The sequence below is a fragment of the Ursus arctos genome, unplaced genomic scaffold (genome assembly GCF_023065955.2).
Source record: "Ursus arctos isolate Adak ecotype North America unplaced genomic scaffold, UrsArc2.0 scaffold_3, whole genome shotgun sequence".
Lineage (NCBI taxonomy): Eukaryota > Metazoa > Chordata > Mammalia > Carnivora > Ursidae > Ursus > Ursus arctos.
This window is the reverse complement of record NW_026622985.1, coordinates 74,435,534-74,451,621: the sequence shown is the minus strand read 5'-3', so window position 1 is coordinate 74,451,621 and position 16,088 is coordinate 74,435,534. Positions and strand designations below refer to the sequence as shown.

The 16,088-nt window shown below is 39.7% G+C and overlaps 1 protein-coding gene across 1 annotated transcript in view; it reads right to left on the bottom strand.

Annotated features, from left to right (window-relative positions):
* Positions 1–3,396: 3,396 nt before the first annotated feature.
* The window catches only part of PTPRZ1 (protein tyrosine phosphatase receptor type Z1), a 112,860-nt gene continuing 100,168 nt past the window's right edge, over positions 3,397–16,088 (bottom strand). Inside the window, exons 23-30 of the mRNA XM_026514898.4 lie at positions 15,791–15,937; positions 10,388–10,481; positions 9,989–10,062; positions 8,509–8,637; positions 7,579–7,725; positions 6,168–6,310; positions 5,322–5,457; positions 3,397–3,868 (exon numbers count right to left, since the gene is read on the bottom strand). Coding sequence (XP_026370683.2) covers positions 3,728–3,868; positions 5,322–5,457; positions 6,168–6,310; positions 7,579–7,725; positions 8,509–8,637; positions 9,989–10,062; positions 10,388–10,481; positions 15,791–15,937 — 1,011 coding nt within the window. The 3' untranslated portion in view covers positions 3,397–3,727. The remainder of the gene's footprint in view (positions 3,869–5,321; positions 5,458–6,167; positions 6,311–7,578; positions 7,726–8,508; positions 8,638–9,988; positions 10,063–10,387; positions 10,482–15,790; positions 15,938–16,088) is intronic.

The following is a 16,088-nucleotide window of genomic DNA, read 5'->3' as shown; positions in this document are numbered from 1 at the left end:
CTCGCTGTCAGCCAGAAGCTCAGCTGGAGCAGAGGACCAGGACCTTGGTTTCTTTCCACGTGGGTCTTTCCATATGTGGGTTTTGTCACAGCATGGTGGCACTGTTCTAAGAGCGAAGGTCCCAAAGGAACTAGGCAGAACTGCGTTGCCTTTTATGACTTAGCCTCAGAAGTCGCATAGTGTCACTTTCCCCATAATCACAAAGTCCACCCAGATTCAAGCAGAGGGACCACAGACCCCACAGCTCAATGGGATGAGTTTCAAAAAGTCACATGTGGGATGGAAGATACTGTTGAGCTCTTTTTGGAAAAGACCATCGCCCACAGGAAGGCACCCTAGGAGAGTGGCATGTGGGTGGCTCTGCAAATACACAGTAATGACCCCAGTTATCCATCTGTCCTCATTGGCCTTAATTGTTTTCTAACCATTTCATGTTTTCTCTAACTGGTTCTTTGAATTTTTTTATATATCCCTGTGAGCTTATAACTGGACATACTATCATGACAAAAGGTGGAAGTTTTCTCATTTACTCTCTAACAAGTCCAAGAAAGGCAGGTTTAACTTCCTGAGTCCATTAAAACACTTATTTGAAGTAAATGTGCCATGAAAGACTTTTCTAATCTAATATTCGTTATTAGGAACCTTAATGCTATAGTTTCGGGCACATGGCTTCATTAAACAAGTGAGCAGCAAGGGAGAAATGTCTTGCATCTGTTCACAGTTCAGAACTGAGGCGACTCCTGTAGGGCTGAAGCAAGATCATACGAATCTGAGAGACATGCTGAATGGCACAGCCAGAGTTGCAGAGGAAAGTATTGCAAATTAGCATATTTGAAAAGTTTTTCAAAGGTCAGTCTGTGTCTCTTGTGGCCTGCTTAGAATGTGTCACCACGGATGGACTGAGCAGAACTTATTGTCGTGTATGCGATGAGAAGTTTCCAATTCACACCCACAGCCTTTCTTACTCCCACTTTCATATCTTGTTTTTCATTTTAAAAATGATTACTGTAAAGAAAACCTTACTAACTCTAATTTAATGCCAAGGATGTCTAATTCCTTCAAACTGGTGTAATATGTGTCATTTATATGTCTTACCATTTAACGCCACCTACTCTGGCGCTCTAGTACTGTACTAATGAAGAGGAGAGCTCTAATTCACCAGAGCATTTTGCAAGTTAGTGGGTGATATTCAATCATGGTTTATAATAATAATAAAAATGTGTTTTAACAAAGATGTAGATTTTCCAATTTTCCCTAAAAAGTTCACTTTAATCCAATACATGGTTAGTACTTCTGAGTTTATGTGCTATTTGCAAGTGGAATTCAATTCTAATAAAATATTTAAAAATAGATCTACTTATAAAGAGATCTTATTTTCCAAGTTCTGAATATTAGAGAAATGGTCTAAGGCATTTTGTATGTTAACAGATTAGGAAGTTTTAGATCAGAAATAAGACAATTAAGAATACTGTGCTGGAATAATGAGTAGAATATATATGTATGAAATATCTGTATCCGTTATATGTGAGGAAGGAGCTGCCATAAATTCTCAGGGGGTATCACACTGAAACTATGATGGACCTTACAGTTCTGGTATATTTCCTAGAATTTGTCTATAAAATGTTGACTTATCATACAAGTTACTTACATAATCACTTTCCTTTGGAAGAGATTCTGCAAGGCACCTCATTGATAAATAATCATGAAGGCAATAAAAATTTCCATATCCCCCCAGAGGGTGTTTGTTCTTAGGACAAAGGCCCAGGGAAAAACAGACAAAATAATTAAGGTGACATGTAGTCCTGGTTCAGATCAGCTTATGATTAAACATTGTGTGTAATGAGGGAAAGAATATAAAACAAGAGGACTAGGAGATAAGGTTAGAAAAGCAACCAAGAAATCAAAATTAACTTCGTGGCTTTCCTCCCAGGCAGGGTGAGAAAGCCGCCCGTTTATTTTTCTTGTGCCTGGTAAAGCCGTGCTTACCAACATTGTGTAATTTGTGACACTCTGCTGTTGAGCTTTCTCCTATTCACCTCTCTTCATGACTATTGCTTTTAAAGGAAAGCTAATTAATTTTGGTTCTGTTTGAAGGATTTGGTGACCATTTCCTGATGGAGCTTAAGAACACTGGCGGCTCCCTGAATGGTGGCTACAGAGCAGTGGTCCTCAAACTTTAGCATGCATTAGATTGCTGACCTTCAACCTCGGAGCTGCTGATTTGGTAGGTCTGGGATGGGAATCTAGGATTTGCAGTGCACACAAGTTCCCAGGTTTTGCTGCTATTGCTGGTCTGGGAACCATACTCTGAGAGCCACAAGTTTAAACGAAAACTTCTCCTGGCCTCTTGCTCTGGACATTCTTGGGGATGAGTCCTCTTCACCAGGCGGTGCTGTACAACACACCCAGCTGAGGCAGGGGACTGCCTCCAGTCTCCGAGTCGGCCTGTCACGAAGGCTGACTGTTTTCCTACACGTCAGCTCCACACAGCTCTTGGATCCTGACGATTTGCCTGCACGTAGGGCAGGCGTCTTACCTTTTTTCTACTCTGGGATTTAAGAGCTCCTGGTCTTTGTCTGTTAATTCACCCGGCTTGCAAACCAGCTTAGCTTGTCCCTGACGAGCAAATCTGCCTAATTCTAAGTCCCAGCTTGGTTCTACACCCAAGTTTCCTGACGTTTCTTGGTACGTGGTAAGTAGTTAGGTCCGAGTAAGTTAATAATAGTAGCTATGCAGTGTCACTGAGTTCCCCGTGTGCCTCGGTGCACAGACTGGGAATCCCAGCTCTCTCTGCTGCTCCATCCATCCACCTTTTCTCACTTCCACCATCCCAGGGGGACCCGTGTCTACAATTTTCTGCTACACATGCCCCAGCACAACACTCCCCAAACAAATGCAAATCGATAGCAATATTTATATTTATTTTTGCAATACCTTGGATAAAAACCATTTAAACAATGTTGGGTAAGGTGTTATTCTCATAAAAACATCTTCTTTCAAAACAAATGTATTTCTATTTTCCAGAAAAGTTAAAGTTACATGCTAAAACAGAGTTAATTACTGAGATAACATGAAAGGATATCAGGAGACTTGTAGGAGTAAGACCAGATAAATGAATTACATCATTATACTAAACAATTACACAGAACTAGAAAACTGACTCAGTAGTAAAATATAAAAATCTACAATTATAAATATAAATTTGGTCCATGGAGACACTAGAGCAGTATTTACAGTAAGTATCAGATTATTTCTACTTTAGGTGAATACTGCAGTTGTAAAACATGGAATATCAGAGGAAACGGAGTGTTTTATTTACAATCTACTATATTAAAAGTTATATTTCTAGCAAACCCAATGATGGCTACAAATACAGCTAAAATTTGACACTAAAAACAAACATGTTTTCTGTAGTTGGGAATTCCTAATATCTATAAATTGAAATTTTCTGTTAAAATCAATATGAAAAAAACCCCACGATTCCATTCTTAGAAATACTGTAAAACTCGACCATTTTAGTTTAAACTCAATAAGTGAATTACAAGAAGTGTTGCAGAAAGGCACACGTTGTTAATGGTGTAAATTTGGCAGCAGAATCCTATGTCATGGAGTTACTGTCAGGTGATGGAAAGTAAACAGATAACAGAGGACTGAGGTGATTTTCCTGCCTAGTTTTAGGAAGAGGAAAGCAATGCTCAGGTATGGATTCCCCTCACCCCTCTCTGTGCTAAACTAAAGACTCTAAGCTCTCGGCTATATTTCCATCGGGCAATGCTGCGCCATTACTGTCCAGAGAGGTGGATGGATTCTCTTCCTGCCTCGTGCTCACAAGACTGAGGACCGCTTTGTAGAGAAACTGATACTGCTCCTGGAGGACAGAGAATGCGAGGTTATAAACAAGAAGCTCAGTGAAGATGGACATTTGTAAAAAGAAGGAACATTTTCAGTCATGCTGGCACTGCGTGTAATCCTTTGGTACGAGGCACCTGTAAGCCACTCATAAATAACTTACTCATTCTCCTTTCTCCAGCTGTGAGGAAATCCATTGGGTTTCTCTGGTTATGGAGAGGTCCCAGAAAGGACTGCACTGTCAGCTCAGGGGCTCATGCAGAATCTCTTTTTTCTTTTACCAGATCCACTTTTTACCAAGTATTCTGCACACTCTACCAGCCTGACTGGTCCTATGCCCTGCTTTGAGCAAGGGTGAGCATGGGCCCTACTATGAAGAAGGAATAAAGAGTTTTCTTACAGGTGCCAATTTGGGTGGTGGGGGAGGGTGGTGGGCCAAAGGCCGTTTCAGAGAATGTGAGCCAGTGACTAACATCATAGTGGAAAATCACTAGGCCCACATGTAAATCAGTGCATCATTCAATGCATTCATGGACCAGGTGAAAGTTCTGTCTCTGGAAAACAATTTCCCATAGGAGCAGCTTGAGACAACTCAGCTGGCCTGAATGACTTTTAGTAAGTGCTCCTCTGAAGCACATGTGTGACCACAGTTTATGACCTTGCTTTTTGGCCAACTGGTCTGGACTGAATGAAGCCTTAAAGATGGGCCCTTGCACATCCACAGACCAGGGAGCTGGAGGCGAGTCCGTGACTGCTATACCCACCTAAGGTTCTCCCACTGGGGCATTTGCACTAAGTTCCCTGTTGTCTTTCCAGCCCTCGTTTCTACGATACTAAAAACTTCCAGATTATTTTCAGAGTTGAGATCTCTCCAAACTATCTCTCCAAATGTGCTGTGTCTCTTTCTTGATTGCACAAGTTTCTCTTTTTAAAAGTACCCAGTTAGCCAATTGAACATAAAAAAAAAAGATTCAGTAAAAATTTAAAAATGAAAAAATAGAAGTACCCAGAAATTACCCATTTGTTAAGTACCAAAATTGAATTTGGCTTCAGAAAAAAGTGAACAGTTCTAATGTTTAAGTCTTCGAGATCTGTCTTCTGACTGTTCTCAGGCTATGCAGAACTTGAACCCCGCCCCAAGAGAACTATTTTGTGGGGTAAGTCGGATTAGTTGGTGCTTCTACTGAGGGTATTTTTCAGAATTATGGTAAGTCTTGCAAAAAGACACATGTGAAATTTAAAAAATTTTATCCATCAATTTTCTGGAAGATAAACTTTAAATGTTTGTTGTTTATTATTCCAGTTCCATGGATTGTGAACTGATTAACTTGTAATTCAGCTCAATACTACATGGTAATATGTTATGAGTCAATGTGATTTTTTTTGGATACATGATAAAATGATTTTGGCAACCTCTAAGAAGTAAGCAGCACTCTAACAGTGAAAGTTCGGTTCACTGTTCTTTTACTTACAATGTCAGCAAAGACTCCTGGCCTCATCAAATTGATCATCTTGGCTACCTGGTAAACATCCATGGAATTTTCTTTTTCTAGTTGGTGCATAAGGGTGGTCAGAGCACAGAAAGTTCCTGCCGTCACTCCTCCATGCCTGTAAGCAAAGGGAAAGGACAAAGACTCCATTCGGATGCATCAAACATTCACATTTGGCACAAGACCTTCACAACTTTGTAGTGGGAACACGAAAATTTTAATGAAATGTCTCTCTTTATCATGTAGAGAACTATGGTTTAATTTGAAACAATAGCAAGTGTTCATGATATTAGTAATGGGATACTTTATGGAAGTTCAATGTTTGTTTATACATTTGTTATTTTTATACTCTGGAAGGGGCCGGTAATAAATCACAATGATCTGACAAGTTACATCTACCATCTAGCATACACATAACATAATGTTAGCATATGCTTTTTTAATTTGTTCGTAACAGGAGCCTAGAAAGATCTATTGGATAGATTCCTGTTCCTGGTAAATAAAAACTAGATCAGTTTTAATCCTGTCCAGTGCGTCAATAGCTTAGAAATGTCTCTCTGGTTAGCACTTGTGAAAATTCAAGTGCCACAACACTGACTCATCACACAACGCGTTCGGTACCCATCTTCTGCCTTCAACAGGAGCTCTAAGAGAAGTGAAAAAAAAAAAAACTAATTCTGTATTAACCTTCTTTATAAAAAGCTGATAATCTCCCTTCGCTGAGTCACCACCATCGGTCTAAAGCATTAGGTTATTACAAAGAAAACAGAAAAATCTGACCACCTGGAGAGTGCTCAGGCACGGAACAGGTTAAAGAGAGGAACTTACTCGTCGTGAACAATCACAGGCCCGTCCCTGTTGGCAGCTTCCTCTTTGATAATACTTATAAGTTCAAAAGTCTTACTAATGGGGCTATCTGGATTTGGCCATTTGGGGCACTGAAAATGCCTCACTTCAAGTACATAATCATCCTGTAAGAAGAGAGAAAAATTAATAATTTTAGAAGGGTCATATTGGTGAGTGATAGTTTATTACGAGTGGAATAACTGGGGAAATCAGGAATTATAGGAAGGTAATAAAACCCAATCACGCGTACGAGTCAACAGCAGCGGTTGCCGTCCGTCCTCCGTCTCGGAGGGAAGAAGCTGCTGTGACGCCTCATTTCCCATGTGTAGATGTAATCTCTTTTTTATTTGTGGGTTCATTATGGCAATCAAACTCTGAAACAAAGATGTCTTTGTGCCACTATTTAATTCAAAAAAGACATCTTCAGTGTTAACATTTGTTTCAAAATTCACATAGACTTCTTCAAATCCAGCATTAATTGAGGGGAGAGGGGAATTACGTGACAGGGTGGGGAAATGCTGGCAAGGGGGATGGACATCTGGTCTACTTCTAATTCTTGCGTTAAGTGACCAACCAGGCTGTGTGACTTTATATCCCTTAAACCTCCAACCCCCAGCTTCCTAAAGTGTACTCAAATACTACATTTAAAAATCAGCAGCAGAACCGAAATTTTATATGGTGTACCTCTTTCAGAATTAGAGTATAGTAAAGGGCCACATTTCAATAATCTAAAACATGATGTAACCTTTCTCTGATTGGGGGTGTACTCTGCATGTCACGTGCCTTACTCCCTATTATTAATATCTGTTAGCATTTTACTGTAGCTGTCTAATAAATTATGTACTGTGCTCTAATACTAGAAATAATTCTTGACAAGGAATTCAGATTGCTGCCTTACAGATAAGCAAGAGTTAGCAAAACAATCCTAGTTCGTTGTACTGCACATTTTCAAAGCACTTCTTCACTTATAATACATTGTCTCTGGAGAGAGTGGTAAGCTCATTTTGGTAGATAATATTTTTCCCATTTTACTTAAAAGAATTCAAGGTAAAAATTTCCCTTAAAACATAAGAATTAGGATTAATGAAAAAAAATTTTTTAACTGAGTTTATTCTCAATTTAAGTTCTGTCAGAACTACTCTGGAGTAAAAGAGAAATCGCTGATTTCCTGTGTGTGAATGGTACAGTTTAGTGGCAATTAATGTTTAATGATTCTATAGGATCTTGAAAATGAAAGTGACAAGTAAGGTAGAACTGATTATTTGGGTGATTGGTCTTAATTTATAAGAAATTAGGTTCCTTTTTTTTTATTTCTAGGGAAGATCCTTAAATCAGTATATATTTATCATACGTGTTTCTGATGAAAAGTTTGTCATTTCAGTTATGTCCATACCTGTGTAGCTTCTAAGATAAAATCTTGAATTATAAGCTTTTCTTCATTAGACAGACATTTGTGTTCTTCAGCCATAAGAGTGACCTTAAAACTCTCACAGTTTATAGGCTCATCTTTATTGGGCCAGTAAACAAACTCATCTTCTGCCTGGAGGATTAAATACCAAAGAAGTATGATTTTCACCAAATGTTTAATAAATCAGACTCTGAAATAAAGTTAACCGGTTGACATAGAAAATTCAACCCAAATTTTTCTTTGGATCTCAAAACTTATTCTTAAAATATTCAGACTTACACAAGTCTGATGTGCAGAATAAAATATTACACTTAAGAAACCAAACTATTGCTTTGTTGTTTTGCTCTTAGCTCGTCAGTAACAATGGTAAGTTGTTACTTTTGTAAATGATATCTGAGTAGAGAAGATTCAAGTGATTTTAAGAGCTCAGCGATTTCCAGTGTCATCTGGAATGGTCAGTCTAACTTTATAGCTAGGAAATAAATCTCCAAGTTAAGTATATGTGCAAAGCCTAAACAAAATAGGCCTTTTTCTTTTTTTACTTCTATAGATCTCCTTAAACTGAGGGACTCTCCAAATATCCTAAGGAGTTTTATTTTTTTAAAAATGTAAATAGAAGCATAGGGACTGACTTCATGGTTGCAATTCTATTTTTCTTAAGCAGTGTCACAGAATACGTAAATTTAAGTCCATTTTAACTTCCTTTTATTTAAAACTGTCATTCAACAATGTCAGACCTGAGAGGTGACATAACCAAACAAGGCCCGATAGTAGACAAGGTGCAACTGCAGTGACATTAGTTTATTCGTTGAAAAAAAATTACTTTATTTGTCGGTATGCCTGGACTTCTGGCTGTTGTGACGTGCTGTCTCCTGTAAGGCAAGTACCAAAAGTGACCGGGGAGCGGGGGCTCACCATGTTTTGACCATCAGGAAGCATAACTACCAGCTGGGCGTTATGGTCCCATATCATCCTCCAGAAATCCTTGATGGTATGGAGGAGAGGATGCTGGGTGATGATGAATTCATTGCTCTGATAGTAACCCTATGAAACCAAAGAGAAGATAGAAAGAGCCCTGGCATATGACTTTTAATGTTTCAAATACATGTTTAAGCTAACGGACCTTAAGTCAAGGTAGTCTCTTAATTTTTAGATTGCATCTGTAAATAACAACGTGATTATTATAGCTGAAGTTTACAAGGCACTCTCTATACACCAGGCAGAGGACTAGCGTTTTCTTCCCCCTACATCCCTTATGCCTCACAGAAGTGCTATGTGACAGGAACTCTGATCCTCCTTTTACAGATGATGAAACTGAGGCTTAAGAAGTTACGTGTTGTGCCCAAGTCTACCTAGCTATCATGTCTAGGAGCAGACTTACCAAAATGGCACATGGACCACGTCTCCTACACTAGATAGAATGGAAATCCAGAGGGGAGTTTTTATTTCTCATTTTCCACAAGTCCCAGTGCAAAGTGCCTAATTTCACACCTATTGACAACAGAACACCCTTGGTATCCAGACACCCTGGCTTCCTCCATCGGAGAGGAATCAGGAGGCACTTTGCAGATTTTGTTGCAGAAACCTGGAACTGGGGCCATTGGATCGGTCATGATTTCCATGTGGCTGCTCACTAAAATCCTGGCTCATTTATCTTCTTGTGCTCTGGGTCTCAGATCCTGCTCCTCTTCCCCGTGGGCTCATTCGGCTCGGCATGTATTTAGATGCCCCCACCACACATCTCCCTGTCTCCTGCAGGGACAGTCCTAAATATTTTCTTTGCTGGAAAGATGAAACAGTGATTTTGGCATGGGAATTACAACCTTTTCATCTGAAGCCAAGCTCTATGATTGATAGACCTGAAATGGAAACGAGGGGCACAAAACAGCCAACTAACCTGCCCCTCCTTCTCACAGAAAATCTAAACACAGAAGGAAAGGATTGTGTCTTTAGAAATCCAGGTCTGCAAATGAGCCCAGTCAGCTGGGTGAACACTGCAAACCTGGGTTGGTAAAGTCAGGGAGACGGGCTTTCCTGAAGCCTCTGTGTCCTGGGTCTGTTCAGGGTAAATGAAATGGGGAGCCTCCAAATGGGGAGCCTCTTAGATGGCTGAGGGTATGCTTTGTATCTTCTCATCAGTCCTCAGTGGTGAGTTTGGTTCCTGCATTACTGATTTGTCTTGCTTGAGGGTTCTCTAGTCCCAGCACACATAAAACATCAAGGAATGCTGTTATTCTATTTGCCCCTATGGGAGGTGGTCTGCGGTCATTAGATTTGACTTCTACCCACCAGCGGTGCTAACCTACGTCTGCAGCCGCTGCTTCAGGAAGCCCATGCTGGTAGGTTTTGGCAGCACAAGCTGGCAGGCGGATTTCCAGTGGTTTCTCTGACTTACCATGATATAGGAGGCATTGATGTAGTCTGTGCCTTCCCCACTCAGAGATGAAATGCCAACCCTTGATCTTTCCACTGGAACACAGAACATTCGTCACGAACCACCACGCTCACAGCTCTATACCCCTTCCCCCCACCCCCACATTGCAAAGCATAGCTACATGTCTTAAGTTGAGTGTCTTTGATCTGTAAGCTAGTTTTTCTATGTGTTTTGCATTTTTAAGATGGACTTCAGGATTTAAGAGTCCTTTTTAACAGGTACATTATCAGGCATAGTTAGAAAAATACAGAGTGAATCGATTCATTCCAAGATGTAAAAATATTGTCGTATTGCCTCCAAGGCTTCTATTATAAAAAACAGGGGTTTTGGTTTTTTTTTCCATGATTCAGTATAACGTACCAGGGATGATGGAAGAAGTTCTGTTCTTTTCCCTGTTGCATTGCTTTAGGGCTGTAGAATAGTCACTCTGTTGTATATTTGATTGACTCAGGAGCTGAGAGAGGGAGTCAGAGGGAGAGGAAAAATATAGATTATGTAAGTCACCCAAATACACACACACACACACACACATGACCCAACCAGGAAACCAAGATAAGATACTGAATGTACATATATCTGGTTTTCCCAGAATTCCTTGAACTAACTCCCTGGCACATCTATGTTCTCTACACCAGGGGAGCTGGAGGAAGCACAGAACGTCCTCAAGTTTGATGTTCAACCCTGGGAGGATCTTCCCCATGGCCTCCTCTATGGGTGTGTGCCCTCTATGTCTTCCACTTACATCTCACGCTGCAGTTGGGGGTAAATGGCATGGAAAGCGCATGTGTACATATATATGTATATGGTTGGATTTCATTCATTCTTTTAGTACTCCGTTTCACGAATAATCGACTTGGTATTTATTCCCCCAACTAGCGAATGTTAGGATTATTTCCAATATTTTGCTTTTCTAAACTTTGTAGCAATGAATAGCTCTTGTATGTTTCTTAATACCCACACATGGAATTAGGAGTCATCAGCCTTTAATTTTTGACAGTCTGATAGATGATAAGTGGTAGACCATGGTTTTGATTTGCATTTCCTTAATTACTGTGAGATTGTGAATTGTAGGATTCATTAGCCATTTAGATTTCTTCTTTGATGATTGCCTTTTTATATTTCTACTTCACTATCATTTATTAATCTGTAGAGGGTTTTGATGTCTTGAATGTAAGTCTATAATCTGTTTAAAAAGTTGCTAAGGTTTTGTTCTCTTTAATCATACAGACACAGCCAGGTAATTTTTTAAGATTTCTGCAAATTATGTTTTTATTTAAGAAGTTCTTTTCTACCCTGATGTCTTCAAAATATATACTGCTAATATTCTTGTACTAGTTATAAAATCTCGCAGTCACCTTTAGCTACCTAATCCATCTTGAATAATTTTAGTGCTTGAGGTGTGGTAAGAACCCAATTTTACTTGTTTCCACCTGGAAACTGTCCCGACTTCCCTTATTGGTTAGTCTGTCCTTTCCTCATTGATTTGTGGTGGCCTATCTACCCAAGAACCCTTTCCACATACACATGGTTCCTCTGGCTGATTTGTCTGTTTTTCAATGCTAATGATCATATCTGCTTAATAAGTCTTCCATATACTGTACAACACATTTCTATTTTGTTTTTTTATTTTTAGTATTGCTTTGGATCTCTTTCCATTAGCTTTTTTTTTTTAAGTAATCTCTCTTTATTTTTTAAAATCAATTCTATTCCCAACGTGGGCTCAAATTCATGATCCTGAGATCAAGAATCGTACGCTCTACTAAGCCAGCCAGCTGCCTCACTTTCCAAGAGTTTTTAAACTAATTCAGATGCCTTTCATTAAAACATATAAATAAATAAATAAATAAATAAATAAATAAACCAAACACTATCTCTTACCTTCCAACTTGAAGTTTCCTGCTAGCTATCATTATCATTCTCTTCACAGTAAAAAAATGTTTAGAGTCATCTAACTGTGGTCTTCAATTCCTCAAACACATTCTCTCCTTAACTTCCTGCAATGTGGCTTCAGTGCTATACTTCCCTGCAGTCACCATTGTGGCTCAATCCGATGGCCCTCGCTGTCCTCCTCACACTTGATTTGTCATTAGTATTTGCCGCTTTTGTCCATTTCCTCCTTGAAACATTATTTCCTTCAGAATCTATTATGTCCCACTATCACAAATTTTCTCCTACACTGTGATGCTTCCTTCTTCCCTTTTGTGGGCTGTCCATTCATTGGTTAATTACAATTTTTCTTAAAAACTCCTGCCCAAGGCTTCTTAAACACCTCACTTCAGCCGTCTTGTCCAATTCTAAGGCTTCAAGTGACCATCTCTATGCCGATTGTTCCCAAATCCTTTCTCTAAGATGGACTCCTTGGTGCTTTCCACTGAATATTCAACTGTCCACTATGCCTGTGTATGCAACAGCTCCCAAGTTCCTAAAATGAGGTTGCTTCAGAACAAATCTCACCATCTCCTCCCGCTGCCACACCCAATAGGTAAGCACATTTCAGTCTCAGCGAACGCATCTCATCCTCCCAGGTGCCCACGTTAGAATGTGGGTAGTTATGCTTGTCCTTTTTCTTGCCTCACTGCAATGTCCAATAAATCACCAAGTCCTGTGTTTAACTCTTAAGAATATCCTATGCAATTCTTCCCTGAGGAATTGTGTCCTACAGCATCCATTTCACCTGCATAATGGCACTTTCCCCCTATTTGGTAACTGTTTTCTTGCTTTATGTCTCACCAGATCAAGAGCAAGAGCAAGTGTCGCAGGAGTAGGGGCTGGGTGTACTTTTTTTTTTTTTTTTAAATCATGTTTATATCCTAGTATCAAACACAAAAGCCTGGTGCAGGGTAGGTGTCTGATAAATATTTGTTTTCTTTTTACAATGAGGTATAACTATATGCAAATGGCCAAAAGACACATGAAAAAATGCTCAACACCACTCAGCATCAGGGAAATACAAATCAAAACTACAATGAGACACCACCTCACACCAGTCAGAACGGCTACAATTAACAAGTCAGGAAACGACAGATGTTGGCAAGGATGTAGAGAGAGGGGAACCCTCTTACACTGTTGGTGGGAATGCAAACTGGTGCAGCCACTCTGGAAAACAGTATGGAGGTTCCTCAAGAAATTAAAAATAGAACTACCCTATGACCCAGGAATTGCACTACTAGGTATATACCCCAAAGATACAGATGTAGTGATCTGAAGGGGGACCTGCACCCCAATGTTTATAGCAGCAATGTCCACAATAGCCAAACTATGGAAAGACCTCAGATGTCTATCAATAGATGAATGGATAAAGAAGATGTGATATATATATATATATATATATATATATATATATATATATATATATACACAATGGAATATTAGCTGTCAAAAATGAAATCTTGCCATTTTCAGTGACGTGGATGGAACTAGAGGGTATTATGCTAAGCAAAATAAGTCAATCAGAGAAAGACAATCATCACATGATCTCACTCATATGGGGAATATAAGAAACAAAACAGGATCATAGAGGAAGGGAGGGAAAAATAAAACAAGATGTAAACAGAGAGGGAGACAAACCATAAGAGACTTAACCATGGGAAACAAACTGAGGGTTGCTGGAGGGGCAGGGGGTGGTGGAATGGAGTCACTGGGTGATGGACATTAAGGAGGGCATGTGATGTAATGAGCACCGGGTGTTACACAACTGATGAATCACTGAACTCTACCTCTGAGACTAATAATACACTATATGTTAATTAATTGAATTTAAATTAAAAATATTTTAAACATTAAAAGAATAAATAAAATGAGGTATAACTGACATATGACTTACATTAATTTCAGGTGTATAGCGTAATGATTGGATATCTGTATACATTGCAAAATAATCACCGCAATAAGTCTAGTTACCATCCCTCACCGTACATAGTTACAAAATGATGAGAACTTTTAAGATCAGCTCTCTTAGCAACTTTCAAATATGCAACACAGTATTAGTAACTATAGCCATCAGGCTGTATATTATATCCCTGTGCCTTACTCATTCTGTAACTAGAAGTTTGTACATTTTGACCCTCTGCACCCATTCGGCCCACCCCCTACCCTCTGCCTCCAGCAATCATCAATCGGTTCTCTGCATCTATGAACTTGTTGGTTTTTTTTTTAATTCTACATATAAGTGGAATCATATGGTGTCTGTCTTTCTCTGTCTGACTTATTTCACGGAGTTACTTCTGACTTACTTCACTTGCCATAATGCCCTCAAGGTCCATCCAGGTTGTTGCAAATGGCAAGATGTCATTCTGTCTTATGCCTGAATAATATACTACGTTTTCTTAATTCACCCACCAGTGGGCACTTAGGTTGTTCCCGTATCTTAGCTACTGTAAATAATGCTGCAATGAACATGAGTGCTGATATCTTTTTGAGTTAGTGTTTTTGTTTTCTTCAGATGAATACCCAGAAATAAACAGACATGGAATTTATTTCAAGGAATTGTATATGTAGATAAACTTGAATGACTAATGTCTTATAGGACAGTGGTTAAGATTCTGGCCTCATAAGTGATATTTCCATTTTGATTCTGGGTTATCTAGTGTAAGCCATATCAATTCATTTATGCAGTTGTGTAGGGGTAAGTCATGCTAAAACGAGAACTCTGTTGAAAATGGGTAATACAGATTTTTTAATTTAGAAAAAAGTTATCCTCACAACCTAATGTTGATGTTTCATACACCTCTGTTATCTATTTCTGGAAGCCAAACTTCATACTTTCTCTTTTTTTAGTGTTGTTATCGCTCAGAAAAGCTTTGCCGAATAAAAACATTTATGTCTTCCTGACAGCAGGTTCAAAGCGCAGCATTCACCCCTAATCTTTCTCTTACTCCTCCAAAGACACAGAAGGTGCTGACTGAGAAGGCAAACAATCAGAAGGAACACCTCTTATGTTGTAGCCTGGGGGGAAGACGAAAAAAACCTGCGATCTCAAGGTTTGTTAATTCTCCTGAGTTTTTCCAGGGTCTTTCAGATTTTTTCCTAGATATTCCTTCTTCAGAAATAGGCCCTGTTTCTCTAGGAATCCTAGGAAGTAAGAGGTTAGTACAGGAATAAGGTGGAGCAAATCACACAGCCTCCATTCCTCGGGAAAGCCACAACTGCGCGAATCCCCCCGGCACAGCTACAGGGTCCCGTAAGATCTACTGCTGAACTCTTTGCTGACTGATTTCTGGAAGCCAGAGAACTAGGATTGCAGAAGATATGATACTGAACAAAACATACTCCCTTCTCTAGTTCACTGCCTCGTGACAAGGTGCGTGGGAGAAATTGGGGTTGAAGAGCTATTGTTCTGGGGTGGCCTCTTCTCTAGTCCAGGGGCTTCAAGTGAGACAGATTCTTCCAACGAGTGGCATGAACAGCCTGAGCCGATCACTCAGCATGAAGTGGTCTGGTTTTTTCAAAGGAAAAAGAGCACTTAGGCAGTCTGTATTATGAGGTCTGCCTGTGCCTTCTGTTGTGCTCTGTGCCCTCCTTTCTTGGACCAAGTTTGCATTTGTAAACATTAATCTAGAGTTCTTGAGAACTCTTCTTCTTGCTACTCAAAATTAAGATTCTCCTTGGGAGCGACCACGTGGCTCTGTTGCCCGCTGTAAAGAACAATAGAAAGCCATGTACCCACTGTGCTCTGAACCCGTCCACACGGCCTTGTCGACTCAAATGAGAAGACGCAGGAACACCGAGTTGTGTGGCTTCCAAGAGGCTTCCAAGAGAACTCACCTTGAATTGTTTCTCTAGCTTCGTTTTGCCTGTTTGTCCAGGAATGAGGAGCGCGTTGACATAGGCATGAATGTGGCTGTCTGGCACCTCAGTCTCTTTACTAAGTATGGCCTCAACCAGAGCATCATGAATGAAAACATACTGTTCCTGGAAAAACAATGACCATAGGGAACATTCTTTCAGGTTTTCTTTATATGTATATCTATATATCTATCTGAGTACAAAAGTAATATTTTTCACTGACAAAAAGAATCTTACATAATGGCGGGGTGGGGGTAGGGACCCACAAAAGACTGCT